Here is a 27,500-nt window from a genome sequence, read left to right as displayed (position 1 = left end):
AATAAATAAGTATTAAAATATATACTTTATAATTAAATACAAAGTTGTAAATGAATATTATAGGCGTTATAATTAAATATGTAGCAATAAATGAATACATACTTTATAGATATATATTATTTTTATAAATATGAAGTGCTTAATTTTATCAACAACATTATTCTTTTCTTAAATATAATCGTTTAATAATATACACGCGTTTTATATTGTGTCGGAATGTTTATAATCACATGAAATCGTAAGAAATATATAGGAACATCTATTTTCAGATATCTGTTTGCATTAATACACACACACACACACACACACACACACACACACGCACACACACACACACGCACACACACACTTACACACACAATATATACATATATATATATATATATATATATATATATATATGTAGTATGTAAGTGAATTAGTCCTATTATGTCTCATTGTTAACATTAAATGATTCTACTGTTACAGTAACCTTTTTGCACTTCTCGCTACCAGCGAAATAAAGAAAAAATTAGTAAAATAAAATATAAGATAAAAACGAAGTTAAAAAGGAGACAAGAGAAAGAAAGCAATAAAGATATAAGTAAGAAGAAGAAGAAGAAGAAGAAGAAGAAGAAGAAGAAGAAGAAAGAAAGAAGGAAAAGAAAGCAATTACTTTAGTAGTGTGCGGTTAGTGTTTGTTGTTATCAGTAGCAGTAGTTAGTCTTAACACGTGGGATAGGCATCTTAGTTCCAGCCACTTCTGAATGTAATAGCAGTCATTTTCTTATCAAAAGAATGACTCGGTCATTCATTCAGACAGTCAACGGGTCGAAATCACTTCAGTCCAGTTGCTGTAGTAAGCTAACTTATAGTAACACAACTAACTGTTCGGCACACACTGACATCATCACATCTAAACAAATCAGCCATTTGCTCCTGTGACAATTTGTTTAACAACTGGACAAGTGATATATACGAAGAAAAAAACATCAAAATATACTATAGAGCAGCAGAAATTATCTAAGAATCGCTAGCAACTTCTGCATAATATTAACCAAGCACAACGAGACTACAAGATGGAATCGTCAAATTTATTACTGGGGAGGGACTACGTTGAAAGCAGCAAAGAAGACGAAGACCGACGCAAGGAATATAACCTGATCGAGAACCAACTTTCTACAAATAAACAGAATTTAAGAAAGCAACAAATTAAAAATGAAAATATTTCACAGACAGATTCAGATAATCAAACTAAAGAAAAACATGGATATCATTACAACAGTTTTGAAAGCGATTCTCATTGCAAACCTTATTCTTCATTTGAAGCCTATCGAAATACGCGTTTCAAAGAGAATTGTGGATTGTTTGATGGCAAAATCCGAAATTATGATGATAAAAATACCTCAAAGTTTTGTCTCCACAATGTAGGATATATCTATAGTTTTCACCGAACTCTAGCATTCATCAATAATACTCTATTATTGTTACATCGTATCTTCAGGATTATTTCAATACGGTTCAAACCGTGTTTCTTCACGTTCATTTTAATGTCATTTCTTCAACCTGGTCCCTATTGCTTATATTCGTTTGCACATGCAAAATCGTTGAGTCCCCTTATAGAAATATCAGAAAATAAAAGCCAGAATGCAGTAGAATCTGTCGGCGTGTCTGACGTCAACATGAATGAGTCTATTAAAGAGTACAACACCGACAAGGGACCCAGTGATAGCGACCAATCAACTGAAGACTATACAGTGGACAATGGGGCTTTTACGGATGAAAGCCCCTCAAAACTGCACACCAGAAGTGTTGGAGAGGAACTGACACACAAAGGAAATGACGAGAGCAACGAAGTTAACACAATTTCTGTCAACGGTGATACATCCATGAAGGAAACAGACCACAAGAATGAACAGCAAACTGTTTTAAACACATCCGTGGAGACTTCCATGGAAGAATCGGAAGACAGCAGTGAGGAAAACATCGATCATAATGATGACGATGATCATGATGATGACGACGACGATGGTGAGGATAAAACCGTTGACGAAAATACGATTTCTTCCAAAGGAATTATCCCAGACTATATGTTAAAACTTTACAAAAAGTTTACTCAGAAACAGTACATGCACCCTGCATCGGATACCATTCGGAGTTTCAGTAATATCAACGATGGTGAGTAAAGATTTCATGTACGCGCACATCTTAATTTTCTGTTCCTGTAGTGTATATTCCTTTACTTGTTTCAGTCATTTGACTGCAGCAGGACTTATTCTTTGTAAGCCGAGTACTTATTCCATCAGTCCACTAAGTTTCGGGAGTGGGCGGTAAACACACCATCATCGGTTGTCAAGCGATGGCAGGGGGACAAACACAGACACATGAATACAGACACACACCCGCGCGCACAAACACACATATACGACGGGCTTCTTTCGGTTTCCGTCTACCAAATCCACTCTCAAGACTTTGGTCGACCCAAAGCTATAACAGAAGATATACCTAAGATGCCACGCAATGGGACTGAACCCGGAAGCAAGTTGGGAAGCAAGTTTCTTAGCATGCAGCCGTTCCTGCAACTATGTATTTGATATATAAAGTATTCACATCACTATCTTTTTTACATGATGTGTCCACAGCCTAGTTCTGGATTCAAAGACCAGATACACCAGACTAAAAATGACCGACTGGAAACAACCGTCTTTCGTTCTCAGGTACAAATTCCCAGTTTTAAAAGTAACTCCAATTCAAACCTCCCATCAAAATTCCATTTTCCGTTATTTTCCCAACACTAGGTTAATAATAACTATGCTCTTGTAATACGTTCTTAATTGTTTTCAATATTCTTTGGGACAAAGGCAGTATATTTCACCAGATGTATGGTAACAATCGATTATCGATCTGATATAGATTTTGACAATTCACTGAACTGAGAACATGTGATGTCAGATCGCTTGAATAGATATTTGAACTTTTGTAATGGAACCGCTCACTGCATCTGTATAACTCTTCCTTCTTGTATATATGAGTACGAATGTGTGCGTGCATATAGGCATGTATGTACGAATATATTAATATGTGTGTATGTGCATGCTTAACAATGTGTGCATGTTTGTGCATAGGTGTGAATTTGCACATATATGTGTTGGGGTAGGTATGTATATCTATCTGTCTGTCTGTCTGTCTGTCTGTCCGTTTGTCCATCTCTCTCTCTCTCTCTCTCTCTCTCTCTGTATATATATATATATATATATACATATATATATATATATATATTACATATATATATATATATATATATATATATATATATACACACACATATATATATATACATATATATATATATATACATATATATACACACATACGCGCACAACACATACACATATATATGTATATACATACGTGCGTATATATATATAATATATATATATATAATTATATATATATATATGTATATGATGTGTGTGCATGTGCAAGTATGTATGAATGTACGTATAGATTTTCTGAAGAAGAATGAAGCATTTTCTTTGTATGTGTCTAAATACACCCATTCACACCGCACATGAGGTTACGCGCGCGTGACTGCGCATGTGTGTGTGTGTGTGTGTGTGTGTGTGAAGAGAGATTGTGAGGAAGATCAACAAAGAAAGTAATTGTCTCTAAATGAATATCTAATAAGTAAATAAACACGAACTCGAATACCAAAATTTGCTCCAAATTATATTGTCTGTTTTATTTTACATTAGTAAATGAATTAGTAAATTCATTACAACACGAAAGTATTATCTTAGACATATAAGGCGGCGAGCTGGCAGAATCTTTAGCACGCCGAAGCGAAATGCTTATCAGTATTTCGTCTGCCGCTACGCTGTGAGTTCAAATTCCACCGAGGTCCACTTCGCCTGTCATCCTTTCGGGATCGATTAAATAAGTACTAGTTACGCAGTGGTGTCGATGTGATCGACTTAAACCCTTCCCCCAATCTGCCCTTGTGACAAAAGTTTGATATCAGAAGTTATCATACACCATTGCTAGCGTTTGATTTCAATATCATTTTATATAATATATCGATTATTATAATTTTCTTCAGTACCTTTAAAGTTTTTGTGGTTATAATCCTTTTAAGATGACAGGAGTAATGTGTTTTACTTTTATTTTATCTTATTGAGTCTCGGAAAGATGAAAATCCGGATTCGAACTTAAACCTTTAGAAAATGCAACGGAACCCAACAAAACCTTGCCAGTTTTACTTAAAGGAAGATAATCGTGGAGTGTTTATAGGGTTACCCAGGGTTTGGCCTCCATAAATCGTTGAGATGTTGTAAAGCTAAGTGCTTTATGGACGCGCAATACTGGGTAAGCCTATAAACCGGTCTTTCTGTCTTTACCTAAATACATACATACACACACACACACACACACACACACATATATATGTATGCATGTATGTATGTATATATGCATGCTTGTATGTATATATATATATATATATATATGACTAGTTGCCATGATAGATCGTTAGCCACTACACACATTTTTCTCTCTCCTTTTTTCTCTCCTTTTTCTTCTCTCCTTTTTTTCTCCTCTTGTTTCTCTCCTTGTTTTTTCTGTGTACCTTTCTGTAGAAGAGCGTAGGCTCGAAACGTAAAAGACTTTTTTCTATTCCTGAGCGTTATACTAATACATCTATTTGTTTTGTACACCACCTGTCTTCGTCTTTTGTTTTTTTTCGTAAACTTTCCCTATATATATATATATATATATATTTCAACAATTGAGGGTAAAATTAATTAATTATTAATCATTTTCACCAAGTATTCAGTATGTAAAGGGACCATTTAAGGCGAATTCAAAATATTACATTTTATAAAGGGCTTAGTAAAATAAATTACTTTGCCACATACTGAACTCATTAGAAATAGCAGCCAAAAAAAATTTTTTAGCCAAATTCTAATACTTAAAGAAAATTTCTCTCAGATAGTGCTTACTCAAAATAGCCCACGAAGGTATGGGGGTAAAAACATTAAAAAATCACAAGTGCAAAGGTTATTTGAGAACGTACGTTTCTAGATTTTTTTTTGGCTGCTATTTCTAATGAGTTCAGTATGTGGCAAAGTAATTTATTTTACTAAGCCCTTTATAAAATGAAATATATATATATATATATATATATATATATATGTATGTTTATATAAGTATGTATGTATGTATGTATGTATGTATGTATGTATATATATATATATATATATATAATATATATATCGATCAATAGATAGATAGAGAGAAAGAGAGAAAGAGAGAGAGAGAGAAAAAGAAAGATAGGTAGATAGATGGATAAATAGATAGATAGGCTGCGCACATAATTTGATAAAACAAAATTGTATTTTTTGTGATAATGACGTCGTTGATTGTGTTGTTGTTGTCGTCGTCGTTGTTGTTGTTATTGTTGTTCAGGCCAGGCCAGATGGAGACATATAATCAGAGTACCTTCCCCCTCTTTTTTTCCGCACTATAGCTGAGGCACAAAATATATTATCTAAAAATAACATTCTGAGAACGTTAAAGTGTGATTTGAGGTGAATTAACAACTATTTCTAGCAGGTGAAATTCACCACATAGAAGCATTCTTGTGGTTACCGTAGTTACGATATTTATGCTGTTAGGAATATCAATATGAGATTGTGTTGCTTAACCTTGTGTTATGTTTCTAAATAACATAATACTGGGAATAACAGTATTAATTATGTTATTAAATTAATGAGATAATTAATATATTTTTTACTATAGGTATAAGCTGGTACTTTATTTATCGACCCCGAAATGGTGAAATGCAACGTAGACCTTGGCGAAATTTGAACTCAGAAGGTAAAGTCGGACGAAATGCCGCTAAGCATTTTGTCCGGCGTGCTAACGTTTCTGCCAGATCAATGCCTTAATCGCCGCCTTAATATAGGCTTCAAATTTTGGCACAAGGCCAGCAATTTCCTGAAGGGGTAAATCAATTATATCGATGCCAGTGCTGAGCTAGTATTTACTGTATCGCCTGCAAAAGATGAAAAACAAAGGAGATCTTGACGGTGGAATTTGACCTCAGAACGTAAAGATGCGGCTAAGCATTTTGTGCGGCGTGCTAGCGATGCTGCCAGATCAACGCCTTAATATTAATAATTAATGTAACAACTGCTGTGCCCACTTCGTCCGAAGCTCTCTAGCCTCCGGTGTCGACTTCACTTTTATTCTTTCGGACTTAATAAATAAAATACCAGTCGAATACTGGGTCAATGAGATTGAGAAATACCTTCCCCTTAAAATTGCTGTATGTTTGCCTAAATTAGTTACAAAAATGGCGGTGAACTGGCAGAATAGTTAGAGCAACAGAAAATACGCCTTTCTGTTTTGTTCTGTGTTTTACATCCAGTCGAGGCCGACTTTGCTTTTCTGCATTTCGGGGTCGGTAAAATAAACTATCAGTCAAATACCGCGATCGATGTAATCGACCTGCCATCCACCCCTAACCTTCACTCAAAATTAGCCTTGTGCCAAAGTTTCAAGCAATTATTATTATTATTATTATTATTATTATTATTATTATTATTATTATTATTATTATTATTATTATTATTATTATTGTTGTTGTTGTTGTTGTTGCTGTTGTTGCTGTTGTTATTCAGTAGTCTTATCATCATCATCATCACCATCATTATTATTATTATTATTATTATTATTATTATTATTATTATTATTATATTATTTGAGGGCTCAGGTTGGCACTTTAACGTTCTTTACCAATTCATTGCCCTCAACTAATAATATTAATAATAATTGCTTCTATTATAGGCACATGACCTAAACTCAGAGCGAAAGGTTAGTCGATATATCAACTGCAATACTTAAACGAAGTACCAACCAAGTACTGAGGTCGGTGTCATCGACTAGCATCACCTACCTTCTGAAATTTCTGGCCTTGTGCCAAATTTAGTAACCATCATTATTGCTCTCTTTTGTTTTAAGTGGCAGACGTCTGATATCGTGTCTGTAGGAACTGTTAAAGACCAAGTCGCAATAGAGGCATTCGGTAAAAGCATGGTGGCAGTGGTGGTGTTTATAGTTGTTGCGGTTGTGGTGATGGTGGTGATGGTAGTGGTGGTAGTGGTGGTGGTGGTGGTGGCAGTTGTAGCTTCAATAGTGGATATGTCCACGAAATAAAGTAGAGAATTTGTAAGTGGAAACAGATTTGAATTAAACTGAGATAATCTAACGATCATTTCTATGATAAATGTCCCTGTGGTAGTGAGGTGTGGGGGGTGGTTTTTTTTTCATATTTAATATATATGTATGTATGTATGTATGTATGTATGTATGTATGTATGCATATATGTATATACATATGCTTTATTTTAAAGCAGCAGAAATATCCGACGAACGGGAACGTGAAACACTGAGTGACAGTTTTTGTGATATATCTGGTTTTAAATAAAGCATATAACTCTACCTCTGGTATTTGAGTACTCTTGTTGTCCAACTTGTTTCTCATTTATGTGCTTACTAGGTATTATATGCATAAGATATATATATATATATATATATATATATATATATATATTATATATATACAGACACACACACATATATATATATATATGTCTATATATATGTATAATATATGATATATATATATATTAATAATAATGTATGTATATCTATATGTTATATATATATATATACACATGTATATATATAAATACATATATATATATACGTACATATATATATATATATCTATATATATATATATATATATATATCACAATCAAGGAACGGCCATAATAGGCCATTCACCCACTAGAAATAACAGCCAATGCTTCAACCGCAAAATAACATTAATTCCGTAAACCAGGAGAAAATTAAAAAACATTTACCCTGTAATTTCTTATATAATTTTTTTCCCACTAGGCCGCTGGTGGCAAAAAAATTCTACAAAATTTTTTTGCCACCCTATATTGATTAAATATATATATATATATATATTGTTATATTTCGGAATGGTCATATTGCCAGTTTAGCCAATAAAAACACACGCACTATATATTTGGTGTTATTTTGCTTCAGTGATATTTATTTTTTACATTAATCTTAATCTTATTTCGGCCAGAGTTCTTCGTCACACTCCTGTGACCACATCAGTGGTCCTTTGTTTTCTTCTTTCGTATTTGTGTCTCTCCTTACTAACCGTCAGCCATTTCGTATTTCTATTGTATGTCTTCATTGGCGCATGCTTATATCTCTATGTGCGTCTATGTTTATTTAGTGTGTGTGTGTGGGGGGGGGGTGCCTGTAATATTTGTATCTTCTGTTTATATACATTCATGTAATTTGTATTTTGTTTTTGTTGTTGTTGCTTTTGTTCATGTGTTTACATCCACCCATTATTATTATTACATATGCTTGTATGTATGTATAACAACAATATTAGTAATAATAATAATAAATCTAATCGAAAAAAATAATAATGAGAAATGTGTCACGCATGTGCGAGCCTACAGAATTAAAGAGACACATACAGTATTTCATTCACCGCATGCAGTTCTCAGGTTACAGCCATAAAGAAAGGATCAGAGTATACAAAGGAGCCATGAAGAAATTTGATAATATATTATGTAATGATAGAAATGGGATTTGCCCACTCTATAGGAACAAGTCAAGGAACACTATAGAAAGGACAAAAAAGAAAATAGGAAAGGCCAACTCTTGGTATGATAGCCATAAATACCAGAGTGTCATGTTTGTTGACACCACCCCTGGAGGTGAACTGGCGTACCGCTTTAGAAGGACCCTAGATAAACTTAAACTAAGAATTAAGGTTGTTGAAAAGCCAGGCAACCCTATCAAATCTATAATTGGTAGAACCTATCCTTTTAGTAAAACCCTCTGTACGGATAACTATTGCACTGTATGTAGATTTAGCCCACAAACAAACTGTAAAGCCAGAAATGTAGTCTATAGTATAAGATGTATAGAGGGACGATGCAGTAACAAGTCAATAACATACGTAGGGGAAACGGCAAGAAGCATAGGAGAGCGGGTGAATGTACATTGGAGACAACTCAAGGAAGGTAAAAGCTCATCGATTCTGTACCAACACGCCGAACAGGAACACGGAGGATCAATCAATAACATAGATATTAAGATAGAACAGATGCAACAATTAGACAAATTACAGAAGCTACACATATAATAGAAAATAAACCTAGCCTGAATAGAAAACTATAATGGAGCAATAGCACACACCACAACATATGACGATAGAGGATCCCGAAAACATAATAAATAAATACACAGATGAATAAACAAATATAAATGAATAACTATATATATATGTATATATATATATATATGTATATGTCTGTATGTATATATATATATATATATATATATATATATATATATATATATATATGTCTATGTGTATATATATGTGTATATATATATCTATAAGAATGCCATATTAATATGGCGATAACAATTAATTTCCAGTAAACGCTGCCGTAATCTCTTTTATAGAGACTTAGTAATTTTAATATTTCTATTATTGAAAACAAGTGGATGTATTCCACTGAAACTAGGTAAATATAAACCTTCGAACAGAGACGGCAGTGGCGACACCTGCGGTCTGACTGCGCTACATTGACAAGGGGCAATACCCCGAAATGCGTCTGTAGCTGTCGGACTGGCAGTGTGAAGCGGCTGACCTCCCTTGTTCGAAGGTTATAATGGATACAGATCGTGTATCAATAGCTATCTTAAGGCGGTGGCCTCATGGAGCTGACCAGCGGCAGCGATTATTCTTATATCTATAAGAATGCCATATTAATATGGCGATAACAATATATATATATATATATATTTTTTTTTTTTCGATTAGATTTATTATTATTATTACTAATATTGTTGTTATACATACATACAAGCATATGTAATGATAATAATGGGTGGATGTAAACACATGAACAAAATTAGAACAAAAGCAACAACAACAAAAACAAAATACAAATTACATGAATGTATATAAACAGAAGATACAAGTATTACAGGCATCCCCCCACACACACACTAAATAAACATAGACGCACATAGAGATATAAGCATGCGCAAATGAAGACATACAATAGAAATACAAAATGGCTGACGGTTAGTAAGGAGAGACACAAATACGAAAGAAGAAAACAAAGGACCACTGATGTGGTCACAGGAGTGTGACGAAGAACTCTGGCCGAAATAAGATTAAGATTAATGTAAAAAATAAATATCACTGAAGCAAAATAACACCAAATATATAGTGCGTGTGTTTTTATTGGCTAAACTGGCAATATGACCATTCCGAAAAATAACAATATCTGTTTCAACACACGACTTCACATAAAAAATCTTGCACAACAAATATTTAAACATATATATATATATACATACATAAATATATACATGCATCTGTATACATAGATACATTTGTACATGTCTTTATGTGTGTGTGTATGTGTGTATTTGTGTGTGTTTGTGTGTGTGTGTGCGTTGGTGTGTGCGTGTGTGTTATGTTCTAAAGACCATATTATATTACACTGAGTAGAGGTAGATACAATTACGAATTACTCAGTAATGTTATGACGAAACAAAGTGTAAGAGGCAGACATTTGTGGTTATGCCGTATAAACAAAAATCTCTATCTAAATGTAGATAACAGGGACTGATAAGTGTCACGTGCAACACGTATAAGAAGAAAAATCATGAAACGGTTGACTAGAGCGAATGGAGCCTATACTGTAATGTTTAGTCACGGAGCAGACGTGGTGTTTTCATTGATTTATATATTTTTTATGCTGTTGGTGGTGGCTAGAATAGATAAGAATGTCATAACAACAAGGGACGTTCAATTTATGTATCTGAACATCTAGAAATGACAGCCAAATTTACCTCAAATAATCTCTGTCGACTTAAAAAAGAGCAGATTAGATAATCTGGTCATGGGCTACCTGGAAATAAGAAAAAGAGGTGATTGGTCAAGACGTGATGGTCAGGATGGAATGTTTTTAAGCATAGGTCATTTCGATTACGGCTGACTCGAAGCTAAACAGTAACAGCAACAACTACATTAACATTGACAAGAAATATCTGTTATCAATTCATTAAAGTACCTCTCTGGTACTGTAAATGTCTCTTATTACAGCAGAGTGTGATTTGAGGAAAGTTTAGCTAATATTTCTAGGAGGTTAAGTAACCTACAGTTGTCTTTCTCGTTTGCTCATATAATTTACGTAGGTCTTTCAAACGAAAAGAAACGAAAATAGCCGATTCGACCAAATAAATTTATGTAACTTTAATTGTAACATAGGTCTCGTAAAGTCATTTTGGAAAGTCTTGTTTCTATATAATTGTTGAAGAATGTAAATTATCAGGACGACATTGGTTTAATTGGTGAATGATTTAGAGACATTGAGAGTGAGAAAGAGAGAGAGAGAGAGACAGACAGACAGAGGAAGACAGAGAGAGAGAGAGAGAGAGAGAGAGAGAGAGAGAGAGAGAGAAAGGGAAAGGGAGAAAGTGAAAGGGAAAGACAGATAATTATCTGTTGCGCAATTGGTCAGGAGAAACCACTCGAAGAATTTCCGCTGTCTTGTAAATCAAGGTTACATCCACTAATTACAGGATTCTTTTGTATGACTTACGATTATAACAAAGCCGTGCATGTCACAGATAACTGCAGGTGAGCAGGGATTGGCTAAACGATTGTTTTGTTGTTGCGACACTTATTCCAGTTCCGTACGTTCTGTGTTCAAATCCGCCTACATAAACTTCTCCATCCATTCCTCTTTTAAAATGATATTTACATTCATTATAGCCAGAGACGCAGCCAGTTTAATTACATGTCCTAATATCAGTTTAATATATTCTTAATATTATTAATCAACCTAAGGCAGCGAGCTCCATCGAATCGTTGGCACGCCGGGCAAAATACATTTCGGCATTTCTTCCGTTCTGAGTTCAAATTCCACCGAGGGTGATTTAGCTTTTCATCCATTTCAGGGTCGATATCATAAGTACCACTTGAGCACTAATGTCGATATATAATCGCCATAGCCCCTGTCCCGAAATTGTTAGCCTTGTACTAAAATTTAAACTTAAGTTTGACAGAACATTTTTATCTGATTTGAAGTCTTTTTATATGCCATATTCATAAATAGAATTCATTTTTTACCTTCAAGTTCAGAAGAAAAAATGTTGTATGGCTGAATATTCCCTTCAGCTATTTCTACGAACATGTACGGCAAATTTATGTCCATACTAGAAACAAACGTCCCTGCTTCCCATAAATATTATAAAATAATTTCTAGTAAATCAGTGAAAACAGCATACTCTACTCTTCCAAATATAGGTACCATAATAGCTAGACTAAATATAAAAAAAATATAAAGTTAGCCAGAAATGCTATTAATAGCAATAATGGTAATAATAATAATAATGATAATAATAATAATAATAATAATGATAATAATAATAATAATAATAATATAATAATAATAATAAATAATAATAATAATAATATAATAATAATAATAATAATAATAATAATAATAATAATAATATATATATTATATAATAATATATATAATAATAAATATATATATATAGTAGGTGCATTAGGCATGATAAAAAAATATTCAGACAAATACATAACAAAAACACCAGGACTTACAAACACATATAACATACAGAAAATTGCACTACTACGCACTGCACACATCCTACGCAGAACACTTTCCATACAATAACCATCAGAGCATCACAACAAATCACAGCACATACCCAAGGCACACAGAGCTGCGCTCGGTAGTGAAGTGAAAGCACGCTATAAAAATAAAACTACTGAATAATAATAATAATAATAATAATAATATAAACAATAATAATAATGATAACATCAATAATATAAATGATAATAATAAAAATATGGTAAGTGAGAGAATGGAGAAAAAATTAATAACAAACAACCCTAACTTACATAATATGATTATAGATAAGGGAAATTACACTAATGTTAATAATAACTCTAATAATAAAAATGAAAACAGCTTGTTCCTAAATAATACTAATATCAGGAATCATCCCCCGAGTTGTAATTTCAGAATTAGATCAAGATGTCCGCTATCTGGTCGGTGTCTGGTACAAAACGTAATTTATAAATGTACAGTAATGACTTCAAATAATAGCTATTTATATTTCGGATCATCGATAGACCTGAAGAAACGCTTGAACAATCATTTCTCTAGTTTTAGACTTAAACATAAGGCGGTTTCACAACGCTGTCTAGTAAGATTTGGGAATTGAAAGGAAAAATATCGAGTTTAACCTAAAATGGGATATAATAGGAAAGGCACAGCCTTATAAAAATAGTACAAGTGGATGTTCTATGGAGACATATGAACGTTGTTCTATGGAGACATATGAAATTTTGAAACATAGGAAAAATATAAACTTATTGAATAACCGTTTTGATCTAGGATTATTACTTTTAAGTATTTTAAACAATAGCATTCTGAGTATTCCTAAATTTTCAAATCTTAATGTTTTGTAACCAAATAAGGAAATAATATACCGTACTAGCTTTTATTTAACCTGCATAGATTATTAAGAAATTTTATAATTATAGTATAGATAAATTGAATAAAGTGAAATTAAAATCTTTGGAAACTTTCATCAGGTGTTTTGGGGAAATTTCGAACCTGGGTTCTCATTCCTAAGGTATTTTTCGATGTTGTTGTTGTTGCTGTTGTTGTTGTTGTTGTTGTTGTTGCAGTTATTGTTGTTGTTGCTGTTGTTATTGTTGTTGTTGTTGTTGTTATTATTATTATTATTATTATTATTATTATTATTATTATTATTATTACTTTTTTTTCTTCTTTCAAATTTGCTTCCATTTCTTGCCGAGTGTCTCATAGTATACATTGGTAGGCCATTAAACCAAACTCAATAGTTCGTTCATTTAAAAAAAAAATTTTTTTGTTTTTTTTTTAAGTTAAATTAAAATACATGAGCAGCAACAGTTCTCACATCGACAATGCTCTTCTCAATACGTGTGATGTACCAGTTAAGACAATCTTTTGCACTTCTTGCAGGGATGGTAAGCCAGGGATCATTCTCATATAATTTTCGGTTCCCTTCTTGATCATTCCTAGTGCTCCTACGATCACTGGTATTGTAACCGCCTTGAGATGCCACATTTTCTCAATTTCAATGAGTTCTCAATTTCTCAATTATTATTATTATTATTATTATTATTATTTTATTATTATTATTATATTATTATATTATTATTATTATTATTATTCAGTAGTTTTATTTTTATTTTTATAGCGTGCTTTCACTTCACTACCGAGCGCAGCTCTGTGTGCCTTGGGTATGTGCTGTGATTTGTTGTGATGCTCTGATGGTTATTGTATGGAAAGTGTTCTGCGTAGGATGTGTGCAGTGCCTAGTAGTGCAATTTTCTGTATATTATATGTGTTTGTAAGTCCTGGTGTTTTTGTTATGTATTTGTCTGAATATTTTTTTATCATGCCTAATGCACCTACTATGATAGGAATTGTTTCTGTTTTCAGATTCCACATTCTAGTTACCTCTATTTCCAGGTCTTTGTATTTTGAGAGTTTCTCCATTTCTTTTAGAGACACGTTGTCATCTGCCGGTACTGATACATCAATTAGAAAGCATTTTTTTTCTTCATGGTCTCTGACAACTATATCTGGTCTGTTGGCCTTAATTTCTCTATCTGTGTGTATCGGCATATCCCAGAGTATGGTTGCTTTCTCGTTTTCTGTGACCTTTTCTGGTGTGTGCCTATACCATCTTTTTTCTGTTGTTATTCCATAATGTTGGCATAGCTTCCAATGTATGTAAGTTCCAACTCTGTCATGTCTGTGAATATATTCCTTCTTAGCCAGGACTGGGCAGCTAGAGATAATATGATTTATTGTTTCTTGTCCATCTCCACATATTCTGCAGTTACTTGTAATATTTCTTTTCATTACATGTTTTTGGTAATTTCTGGTGGGGAGGCTTTGGTCTTGTGCTGCAATTAAAAATCCCTCTGTTTCTGCTTTGAGTCCTGAGCTTCTCAACCATTGCTGGATTTTTCTCGTCTATTTCTTTTGCGTTTAGTTTAGTCCAGTATTTACCATGAAGGGGCTTTTCTTGCCATCGTTTTATCATGGTTCGTTGCTGTTCTATTTTTAGTTTGGATTTCATTTTTTTATAGCTTTTGTTGTTTCTTCATCTTCTTCTTCTTCTCTTCTTCTTCTTCTTCTTCATGTTTATTAGGTGGTATGATTTCTTGTTTGTATTTGTCAGCTTCCTTAAATACTGAGAACAGTTTTTTGTTTTGCTCGTGTTTTGCCGCTATCTGGATCAGTTTTCCTTCCTTCTGAAGTAGATATTTTTGCAGTCCTATGGTGGTTATTTTATAGTAGTTTTCCAGCTGTATAAAGCCTCTACCACCTTCTATACGTTATATATATAGCCTTTCTATGTCAGATTTTGGGTGATGCATCCTAGATCCTGTCATTATTTTTCTTGTTTTCCTGTCTATTTTGGTCAGTTCATTTCGTGTCCAGTTAAGGATATTGTAGCTGTAACTTATAACTGGGACAGCTAAAGTGTTGATACCTATTATCTTGTTTTTAGCATTGAGCTCTGTGTTTAGTATTGATCTAACTCGTCTATAATATTCTTTTTTTATTTTCTCTTTCATTTGTGTGTGTTGTGTCTTATCTAGTTCATGGATTCCTAAGTATTTGTAAGTTTGGCTTTGGTCTAATTCTTTTATTTCATTTGCTTCATCTAGTGTGATGTTGTTACTCTTAACTAGTTTTCCTCTTTTCATGGTTACTTTGGCGCATTTTTCTAATCCAAATTTCATATCTATTTCTTGGTAAATCCATGAACTGTCTTTAATAGTGTTTCCAGCTGTTTGTCATTTGCAGCGTATAGTTTTAGGTCATCCATATAAAAGGTGGCTGATCGTTTTGCCGTAACATTTATATCCGCATCCAGTTCTATTTAGCATATCAGATAGAGGTGACAGTGCCAAGCAGAAAAGGAGTGGAGAGAGCGTATCTCCCTGGAATATTCCTCTTCTAATGGGGATGTCTTTGGTTTTCATGAGTCCCTCTTTTGTTTGGAGGTGTAGGACTGTTTGCCATTTATTCATAGAGTGCTCTATGAATTTTATGATTGTTGGTGCTACTTTGTTAATGGCTAGTGTTTCGAGGATCCATGTGTGGGGGATGCTATCAAACGCCTTTTTGTAGTCAATCCAGGCCATACTGAGGCCTTTCTTCTTTCTGTGGCTGTCTTCAGTTATGGCTTTATTAATCATTAGTTGATCTTTACAGCCATATGAGCCTTTGCGGCATCCTTTCTGCTCTTCTGGGAACAGTTTATATTCGTCCAGGTGCTTGTTCAACATTTGCGATATCACTGCAGTAAATGCCTTGTGCATCGTAGGGAGACACGTTATTGGTCTGTAGTTTTCTGGTTTTGCTGTCTCATTTGATTTGGAAATTAAGATGGTTTTCCCCTTCGTGAGCCATTCAGGCATTGTCTCTGGCTCTGCTAGTATGTTGTTAAAGTTTTCAGCCAGCTTTTTGTGCATTCCTGTTAGATATTTCAACCAGAAGTTGGGGATCTTGTCATGCCCAGGTGCCTTCCAGTTGCTTAGTCTTTGCAGTGCCTGGGTGACCTCTTCAGTTGTTATGGGGGTCCAAGTTTGTTCAGATGCCGAGTTTGTTATTTTGATACTCCTTTTTTTTGGTGGTTCGTTCGCCGATCATATTTCTCCCCAGAATTCTTCCAATTCTTCTGCCGTTGGTGCTGCAGTGACTTCTATTTTATTTTTGCCCAGTTCTTGGTAGAACTTTTTGGGGTCGGAGTTGAACTTTTTGTTCTGTTCAAAGAAGCGTTGGCGTTTCTGGGGTCGGAGTTGAACTTTTTGTTCTGTTCAAAGAATTTATTATTATTATTATTATTATTATTATTACTTTTTTTTCTTCTTTCAAATTTGCTTCCATTTCTTGCCGAGTGTCTCATAGTATACATTGGTAGGCCATTAAACCAAACTCAATAGTTCGTTCATTTAAAAAAAAAATTTTTTGTTTTTTTTTAAGTTAAATAAAATACATGAGCAGCAACAGTTCTCACATCGACAATGCTCTTCTCAATACGTGTGATGTACCAGTTAAGACAATCTTTTGCACTTCTTGCAGGGATGGTAAGCCAGGATCATTCTCATATAATTTTCGGTTCCCTTCTTGATCATTCCTAGTGCTCCTACGATCACTGGTATTGTAACCGCCTTGAGATGCCACATTTTCTCAATTTCAATGAGTTCTCAATTTCTCAATTATTATTATTATTATTATTATTATTATTATTATTATTATTATTATTATTATTATTATTATTATTATTATTATTCAGTAGTTTTATTTTTATTTTTATAGCGTGCTTTCACTTCACTACCGAGCGCAGCTCTGTGTGCCTTGGGTATGTGCTGTGATTTGTTGTGATGCTCTGATGGTTATTGTATGGAAAGTGTTCTGCGTAGGATGTGTGCAGTGCCTAGTAGTGCAATTTTCTGTATATTATATGTGTTTGTAAGTCCTGGTGTTTTTGTTATGTATTTGTCTGAATATTTTTTTATCATGCCTAATGCACCTACTATGATAGGAATTGTTTCTGTTTTCAGATTCCACATTCTAGTTACCTCTATTTCCAGGTCTTTGTATTTTGAGAGTTTCTCCATTTCTTTTAGAGACACGTTGTCATCTGCCGGTACTGATACATCAATTAGAAAGCATTTTTTTTCTTCATGGTCTCTGACAACTATATCTGGTCTGTTGGCCTTAATTTCTCTATCTGTGTGTATCGGCATATCCCAGAGTATGGTTGCTTTCTCGTTTTCTGTGACCTTTTCTGGTGTGTGCCTATACCATCTTTTTTCTGTTGTTATTCCATAATGTTGGCATAGCTTCCAATGTATGTAAGTTCCAACTCTGTCATGTCTGTGAATATATTCCTTCTTAGCCAGGACTGGGCAGCTAGAGATAATATGATTTATTGTTTCTTGTCCATCTCCACATATTCTGCAGTTACTTGTAATATTTCTTTTCATTACATGTTTTTGGTATTTCTGGTGGGGAGGCTTTGGTCTTGTGCTGCAATTAAAAATCCCTCTGTTTCTGCTTTGAGTCCTGAGCTTCTCAACCATTGCTGGATTTTTCTTCGTCTATTTCTTTTGCGTTTAGTTTAGTCCAGTATTTACCATGAAGGGGCTTTTCTTGCCATCGTTTTATCATGGTTCGTTGCTGTTCTATTTTTAGTTTGGATTTCATTTTTTTATAGCTTTTGTTGTTTCTTCATCTTCTTCTTCTCTTCTTCTTCTTCATGTTTATTAGGTGGTATGATTTCTTGTTTGTATTGTCAGCTTCCTTAAATACTGAGAACAGTTTTTTGTTTTGCTCGTGTTTTGCCGCTATCTGGATCAGTTTTCCTTCCTTCTGAAGTAGATATTTTTGCAGTCCTATGGTGGTTATTTTATAGTAGTTTTCCAGCTGTATAAAGCCTCTACCACCTTCTATACGTTATATATATAGCCTTTCTATGTCAGATTTTGGGTGATGCATCCTAGATCCTGTCATTATTTTTCTTGTTTTCCTGTCTATTTTGGTCAGTTCATTTCGTGTCCAGTTAAGGATATTGTAGCTGTAACTTATAACTGGGACAGCTAAAGTGTTGATACCTATTATCTTGTTTTTAGCATTGAGCTCTGTGTTTAGTATTGATCTAACTCGTCTATAATATTCTTTTTTTATTTTCTCTTTCATTTGTGTGTGTTGTGTCTTATCTAGTTCATGGATTCCTAAGTATTTGTAAGTTTGGCTTTGGTCTAATTCTTTTATTTCATTTGCTTCATCTAGTGTGATGTTGTTACTCTTAACTAGTTTTCCTCTTTTCATGGGTACTTTGGCGCATTTTTCTAATCCAAATTTCATATCTATTTCTTGGTAAATCCATGAACTGTCTTTAATAGTGTTTCCAGCTGTTTGTCATTTGCAGCGTATAGTTTTAGGTCATCCATATATAAAAGGTGGCTGATCGTTTTGCCGTAACATTTATATCCGCATCCAGTTCTATTTAGCATATCAGATAGAGGTGACAGTGCCAAGCAGAAAAGGAGTGGAGAGAGCGTATCTCCCTGGAATATTCCTCTTCTAATGGGGATGTCTTTGGTTTTCATGAGTCCCTCTTTTGTTTGGAGGTGTAGGACTGTTTGCCATTTATTCATAGAGTGCTCTATGAATTTTATGATTGTTGGTGCTACTTTGTTAATGGCTAGTGTTTCGAGGATCCATGTGTGGGGGATGCTATCAAACGCCTTTTTGTAGTCAATCCAGGCCATACTGAGGCCTTTCTTCTTTCTGTGGCTGTCTTCAGTTATGGCTTTATTAATCATTAGTTGATCTTTACAGCCATATGAGCCTTTGCGGCATCCTTTCTGCTCTTCTGGGAACAGTTTATATTCGTCCAGGTGCTTGTTCAACATTTGCGATATCACTGCAGTAAATGCCTTGTGCATCGTAGGGAGACACGTTATTGGTCTGTAGTTTTCTGGTTTTGCTGTCTCATTTGATTTGGAAATTAAGATGGTTTTCCCCTTCGTGAGCCATTCAGGCATTGTCTCTGGCTCTGCTAGTATGTTGTTAAAGTTTTCAGCCAGCTTTTTGTGCATTCCTGTTAGATATTTCAACCAGAAGTTGGGGATCTTGTCATGCCCAGGTGCCTTCCAGTTGCTTAGTCTTTGCAGTGCCTGGGTGACCTCTTCAGTTGTTATGGGGGTCCAAGTTTGTTCAGATGCCGAGTTTGTTATTTTGATACTCCTTTTTTTTGGTGGTTCGTTCGCCGATCATATTTCTCCCCAGAATTCTTCCAATTCTTCTGCCGTTGGTGCTGCAGTGACTTCTATTTTATTTTTGCCCAGTTCTTGGTAGAACTTTTTGGGGTCGGAGTTGAACTTTTTGTTCTGTTCAAAGAAGCGTTGGCGTTTCTGGGGTCGGAGTTGAACTTTTTGTTCTGTTCAAAGAATATTATTATTATTATTATTATTATTATTATTATTATTATTATTATTATTATTATTATTATTATTATTATTATTATTCAGGTCACTGCCTGAATCGAACTCGGAATCACTACATATTCTTTTATTCTTTTATTTGTTTCAGTTATTTGATTGCGGCCATGCTGGAGCACCGCCTTTAGTCGAGGTAATCGACCCTAGGATTTATTCTTTGTAAGCCTAGTACTTATTCTATCGGTTCTCTTGCCGAACCGTTAAGTATAGGCGCAGGAGTGGCTGTGTGATAAGTAGCTTGCTAACCAACCACATTGTTCCGGGTTCAGTCCCACTGCGTGGCATCTTGGGCAAGTGTCTTCTGCTATAGCCCCGGGCCGACCAATGCCTTGTGAGTGGATTTGGTAGACGGAAACTGAAAGAAGCCTGTCGTATATATGTATATATGTGTGTATATGTGTGTATGTGTCTGTGTTTGTCTCCCTAGCATTGCTTGACAACCGATGCCGGTGTGTTTACGCCCCCGTCACTTAGAGGTTCGGCAAAAGAGACCGATATAATAAGTACTGGGCTTACAAAGTCCCGGGGTCGATTTGCTCTACCAAAGGCGGTGCTCCAGCATGGCCGCAGTCAAAATGACTGAAACAAGTAAAAGAATAAAAGAGTAAAAGAGTATATATACGACGGGCTTTCGGTTTCCGTCAACCAAATCCACTCACAAAGCTTTGGTCGGCCCGAGACTATAGTTGAAGACACTTGCCTAAGGTACCATGTAAACAAGCTACTTACCACACAGCAACTCCTGCACCTATTTGTAAACATATTTTACAATAATATGTATATTTTCCATCGAGATTTGGCCAGACGTTAGTGGGATTTAACTTTAATCTACAGCGTTCTTCCAGATTTAGTTAGCTAAAAATTCTGCACCCTTAATGTTGAAAATTATTTCAGGTGTTTATCGAATCCTTCGGAGACTACATAAACTCCTGGGAATATAGAGCGCTTTCCACCTCCTGATCTAAACTTTCTGAGAAAGGCGGTGTAAAAAATGTTAGAAAATTATATAATTAAAGCAAAAAAGAAAGAAAAATACTAAGCACTGCTGTGGCTGTGTGATAAGAAGTTTGCTTCCCAGCCACATAGTTCCGGTTCAGTCCCACTGGGTGGCACCATGGGCAAGTGTCTTCCAGTAAAAAGCCTTCTATGTGGGTTTGGTAGACGGAAACTAGTTGTTTATATATATATATATATATATATATTATATATATATATATATATATATATATATATATATATATATATATAAATATATATATATAATATATATATATATATATATATATACTTTGATACTTTGATACTTTGATAGGTTTCGGCCATTATTGGCCCAGGCCATGTCTAACTTAATAGCACCACCTGGTGAAGTCTTTCAAGTCAGAATTTGGGCACTATGGCCCACTCAAGTAGAGAGTTATTGTTTACAGAGACATATCCGGGTGTAGGGGGTTTATCCGGGATTTCTTGAAGGAATCTGTCCAAAGACTTCTTGAACCCTATAGGGTCAGTTTCTGTTTTAATGTGTTTTGGTGTAATGTTAAAGAGAGCGGGGCCAATTGAGGTGAAATAATTGTGCCGTATTGTTGTTATGAGATGAGAGTGCGATTTTTGTTTTGGGCGGATGGCACGGGGCCCAAGCCTTGGATGTACCTTAAAGGTGATGCCAACATCATTTGGGCAATGCTGATGGAATATTTTCCACATCATGCAGATGATGTAGCGCTCACGACGACGTTGGAGAGAATAGAGTTTTAGCTTTTCTAGTCGACCCCAATAGTCGAGGCCTGTCATGCCATCTATCTTTTTTGTGATTGCCCTTTGAGGTGCTTCGACTTTTATGATACCTTGTATTGTGTGGGGAGACCACAGTGGACAACAGTATTCAAGGTGGGGTCGGGCAAAAGTGGAGAAGAGAAGGATAATGGTGTGGATATCTCTCGACTGGAAAGTTCTGAGAATCCAGGAACACATTCTGCGGGCCATGTCAACTTTGGTGTTTATATGAGTGGCCCAGCTTACGTTGTTGTCCACAATTACTCCCAAGTCTCTGATGTTGTTGGACGCCGTGAGAGTTTCACCTGAAGGAAGGGAGTATGGGAGTTTCATCAGGCATCCTCTTTTCCAAAGTGGATTAGCTCAAATTTATCCTCGTTCAGCAGCATATGTTTTTTTTCTGCCCATTGGATAACAGCCATAGATCTGACTGAAGGCATGTCCGGTCACTCGCCTCATTTATGACCTTCTGTAGCTTGGAGTCATCTGCAAAGATTTTTATGTTGCTGTGCTTGATGATGTCATTAATGTCATTAATGTAAATGATGAAAAGAAGGGCCCAGCACAGTGCCTTGCGGAACGCCACTACTTGACTTTGGCTGGGCTTGATTTTACCCCTTCAACTACAACATGTTGAGATCTGTCTGTCAGGAACACTTAATCCATTTCAGTAACTTTCCAGAGACACCAATGTTGGATAGTTTTTTCAATAGGATCTTGTGATCGACCCTGTCGAAGGCCTTACTGAAATCAAGGTAGATGACATCGGTGTTGGAGCCCTCTCCCAAAGCTCTCAAAATGTCCTCAAAGTGATGCAGAGCTGCGTTAGGCAGTCCCTTCCATTACGGAACCCATGTTGGTTGGAGATCAGCCGTCTGTTGCTTTCCAGAAATTGGGTTATTTGAGATCTCACCACCCTCTCAAATACCTTGATGATATGAGAGGTGAGTGAGATCGGACGGTAATTCACTGCAAGGGACTTGTTTCCTTTTTGAAAACTGGGACAACAGACTGGGACAGAAGTTTTTTGGAATATAGCCAGCATCCAGTGAGTTTCTCCACAGATTAGCAAGGGGAGATGCAAGTTGGTGTCGACACACCTTCAGGACACAAGCAGGTAACCTATCGGGGCCTACTGCTGAATTGTGTTTTATTTCGTTTATCGCCGCTAAGACATCAGGGGCACTAAACGTTATGTCCGATATAGTGTGTTGGGGGTTGACATCACTGATACAGCCCAGATCGGCCATATCAGGATTGCTGAAAACAGAGCAGTATTGTTTCTGCAGTATCTCGGCCATGGATTTGGCATTATCTTGGAGAGTGCCAGTTTCGTCAATTAGAGGGCCTACAGTGGAGACAGTGACCCTGCGTTTTCCTCGCAAATGAAAAGAACACTTTGGGGTTGAGTTTGATTTTTTCAATGGCCCACTTCTCCTCAGCTGATCTTTGGTTATTGATGAGGGACTTCATGCATTGTTGGAGGTTATATTTTTTGGATTCAAGCAGTGCGATAGCCGTCGAATGTGTGTGTTGCTGTTGGCAGTACTTTAGTTTGTTAATTTTTTTGTTTGTTCTTTTTATTTTTCTGATAATGGTTTTTCTGTTTTGGGGGATTCTGCACTTTTTGTTCACAGGTCTTGGTGGGGAGTGTTTTGCACATATGTCTGTGACGGTGTCTACAAAGATCTGCCAAGATGTTTTATGGTTGGTGGAGATGTGTGTATGTGTAAAGGACCAGTCAACATTTGATAGCTCGTTCCTGATTGCATCCCAGTTGGCTTTATGGAGATCCATGTTGTCAAATGGGTGGGCTGGAGGAAGGTCACTAGGATTAGCTTTCGGCTGGTGGAATTTCATGTTACAGAGAACCATGTCATGGTCTGAAAGAAGGGTTTTTTCCACTGTAACGTTATGTATAGTGTTAGTGTGGTTACTAAACACTAGGTCCAAAATGTTCTGATGTCTTGTTGGTGCAAGGACAAGTTGGGACAAGAAAAACTCATTCGTAAAGTCGAAAAGTGACTCTGCTGCTTCTTTGTCAGCGGTTGAGGCGGGAGTGCTTGGTTTCAAACAGTTTGTAGTCCAGTCAACACAGGGTAGATTGAAGTCTCCCATCATGAGTATGTTGCTAGAATGGCACTGTTGAATAAAGCACTTAATGCTGTTGAGGCATTCTTTAAAGCACTATGGGTGTTTGGGGCGGCCTATAGAGTCCAATTACTGTCAGATCATTGGCTTTGTTGTGCACGGTGACTGATTCACAGTAGCCGTTGGAGAATATACTATTTCCATCTGCCGTAAATGAATCATGCAGGAAAATGGCAGTTCCACCCTTCCTCCTGCCGATACGATCCGCGCGGATGGTTGTGAAATTCTTCACTCTCACTTCGGCTATATATATATATATGTATATACATACATCCATACACATATATATATATACATTTATGTATGTATATATATAATATATATATATATATATATATTATATATATATATATAAATTATATATATATATATATATTTATATTTACATTTATATATATATATATATATATATATATATAATATATATATATATATATGTGTGTGGTGTGTGTATTATATATATTATATATATATGTATATCACACACATATATATATTATATATATATATATATATATATATATATATATAGAGAAGAGAGAGAGAGAGAGAGAGAGAAATTCGGGGTGAGTACTTGATAATTATAAGCACCTGTGTAATACCGTTTGGTGGTGTAGGTGGTGGAGTAAATTGATCAAAATAAAAATAAAAACATGATGCGAAGGATTCAGCGGTACATATGTTTCGGGCCTTTATAGACAGATTTATAACAATGCATAATGTATGTCTGTGGCCTTCTTCAGCCGCGCACAACAGCTTCCACAAGGACATGTGTTACATCAAAAATTCTTGGTTGGGGATGCAAATCCTCTCATTCACGTACGACATAATGCGGCAGCAGCATAGAATTGAAGCGTCCATCTCTTTCTTCTCTCAATGTAGAATGAGGAAAATTGGATGTTGAGGTAATGTAAATAATAAATACATATATAGAGGTGAAGATGGAGGGGCGAGAGTTCGGGACGAGGGATAAAAAATGTATAAAAAGTGTAAGTATAGAATAATATAAAATGTAGAGGATAAAGATATAAAGAGTTGTAAGGAGATGTAAAGGGGGTATAAAGAAATATAAAGAAATATAAATAATTGTAAAGGCATAAGGTTATAAAGTAAAAATAGAAATAGAAATAAAAGTAAAAAACCTGATAAAACCATGATAAAAGTGTGTAAAAGAATGTAAAGATAAGGGATGTATAGAGGTTACGCGGACCAAGCATGGTGGTCAGGAGATGATAAAATTTAGTTGTAGAATTGTCAGTAAATCAACAGTTTCGTCGGGGACTTAATGCGTTGTAAATCAGAGCTGATGAGCATTTAATCTGGTTCCTTGAATTAAATGGACTTCTAGTACATACATATCATCATGATACATACACCCACATACACGCGTATATATACGCCTCCAAGCCTATAAGCATACACACGCACTCGCGCGTAAACACGTACATAACACACACGCACCCACACGCACGCGCGTAACACACACACACACACAACATAATACAACATAATATCCGCATATTACACGGACATTACGCGCGTACACGCTCACATGTATACGCGCGCCATCATACACTACATACACACACGTATATGCCCACGCCTCTAGGTCCAGGTATAAGATATAAAGGATGTGTATAAGAACGTAAGTAAAGAATCCCGTACTCATGTCAACATGCGCACGCACACACGGCTGTGTGTCCGTATGTGCGTGCACATATACACTCATATACACACACAGAGAGACACACGCGCACACGGGTATAGCTATAAGATATCGAAGTATGCATGTACATATATGCGCGTGCATATGTATGTGTGCGTACACACCGTACGCGGACGCTCGTATATTCAAAAGTGGATCCATAGGTAAGTAAATAAACATATATAGAGGTGTAAAGCGATAAGTTAGGGGTAAGAATGAGGGTAGGGAAAGATTAGAAATAAAAAATACAGTATAAAATAAGAATACAATGTAATAGTTAGAAATGAAGTATAAGAATTATAAAATTATAAGAGTTAAGGTAAGGGATAAAATGAAAGTGAGAATAAATGGAAGTAGAATAAAAGTAAAAATAAAATTAAAATAAAAATAAATGGAAGTAGGATAAAAGTAAAAATAAAAGTAAAAATAAAATAAAATAAAATAAGATAATAAGATAAATAAGATAAAATAAAATAAAATCAAATAAAATAAAATAAAATAAAATAAAATAAGAATCAAATAAAAATAATAAAATAAAATAAAATAAAATAAAATAAAAAAAAAAGATAAAAATATAATTTTGTAAAGTTAACATGAGATGAAGGTGGTTGAAAGTTAGAGGTGTGTGTTAAACGTAGGGGCGGGCGGGGGGAACTGGAAATTGGAAGGGTGGGAAGTGGAGTTTGGCGGTGTGCGTTCAACATCTGAGTTAGAAATGTGAAAGGGTATAGATGTAGGGAATTAAAGAACTACATAGGGAGGATATGGGTGTAGGAGAAGAAATATTTAGGGAAAGAAGTCATATATGGGAGACAAAATTTGTATATATAGGGGGAAAATGCAGGGAACCGTATATGCACATACACACACCCACACACACACACACACACGCACATGTATATATATATATGTATGTGTACACATACGTACACGTATGTGCACATACATACGCACACACACACACACACACACACATACACACGCACATATAGGAAAGCGGGATGTGCTGGAGCCGACAGGTTGCACCGGGTGGGAGGAAATTGCATGGAGGAGTTGGTATAAGACCTAAGCATTGTAGTATTTGAAAGTATTAATAAGTTTATGTATACAGGATGGTTTGAACTCTGACCTTTTGTTAATAAGATTGTGTTTGTCTTTGAATTTCAAGATGTTCAGGAGTTCTACACAGCATAGTTGGCATCCTGCTCTATTATTTAAATAAGGTGCAGCTGATCCGATGATGGACCATCTGAGTTTGAAGTCTATGCATTTGTCTTTTAATTCCCAAATTCTTTTAGAGAGGGAGGTGCTGTTAGCCTTATGTCTGTGTTTCAGCGAGGACCGGTGGTTGTAGTATCTGGATTTCCAGGAGGTTGAGCAACCAATATAGGTGAGTGTGTTAAACTGAGTACTCACCTCACATGAGTATATTACGTATACAGACATACATTATGCATTGTTGTAAATCTGTCTAATAAAGGCCCGAAACATATGTACCGCTGAATCCTTCGCATCATGTTTTTATTTTATATATATATATACATATATACACACATATATATGTATACATATATACATACATATATATATACATATATGCATATATGTCTGTTATGTTTGTGTATGAATGTGTGTATTTGCATGTGC

At 35.2% G+C, this 27,500-nt stretch overlaps 1 protein-coding gene and 1 long non-coding RNA gene across 2 annotated transcripts in view; one reads left to right on the top strand and one right to left on the bottom strand.

Moving 5' to 3' along the window:
* Window positions 1–2,091, bottom strand: part of LOC118762931 — a 17,652-nt gene extending 15,561 nt beyond the window's left edge. Inside the window, exon 1 of the long non-coding RNA XR_004998683.1 lies at window positions 2,080–2,091. This is a non-coding gene — a long non-coding RNA (uncharacterized LOC118762931). The remainder of the gene's footprint in view (window positions 1–2,079) is intronic.
* The window catches only part of LOC115210819, a 119,751-nt gene continuing 92,869 nt past the window's right edge, over window positions 619–27,500 (top strand). Inside the window, exon 1 of the mRNA XM_029779567.2 lies at window positions 619–2,157. Within this exon, the coding sequence (XP_029635427.1) occupies window positions 1,059–2,157 (1,099 nt within the window). The 5' untranslated portion in view covers window positions 619–1,058. The remainder of the gene's footprint in view (window positions 2,158–27,500) is intronic.

This window comes from Octopus sinensis, linkage group LG4 (genome assembly GCF_006345805.1).
Source record: "Octopus sinensis linkage group LG4, ASM634580v1, whole genome shotgun sequence".
NCBI classification, from domain to species: domain Eukaryota; kingdom Metazoa; phylum Mollusca; class Cephalopoda; order Octopoda; family Octopodidae; genus Octopus; species Octopus sinensis.
The sequence above is the reverse complement of the archived record's forward strand: the minus strand, read 5'-3'. Positions and strand labels throughout refer to the sequence as shown.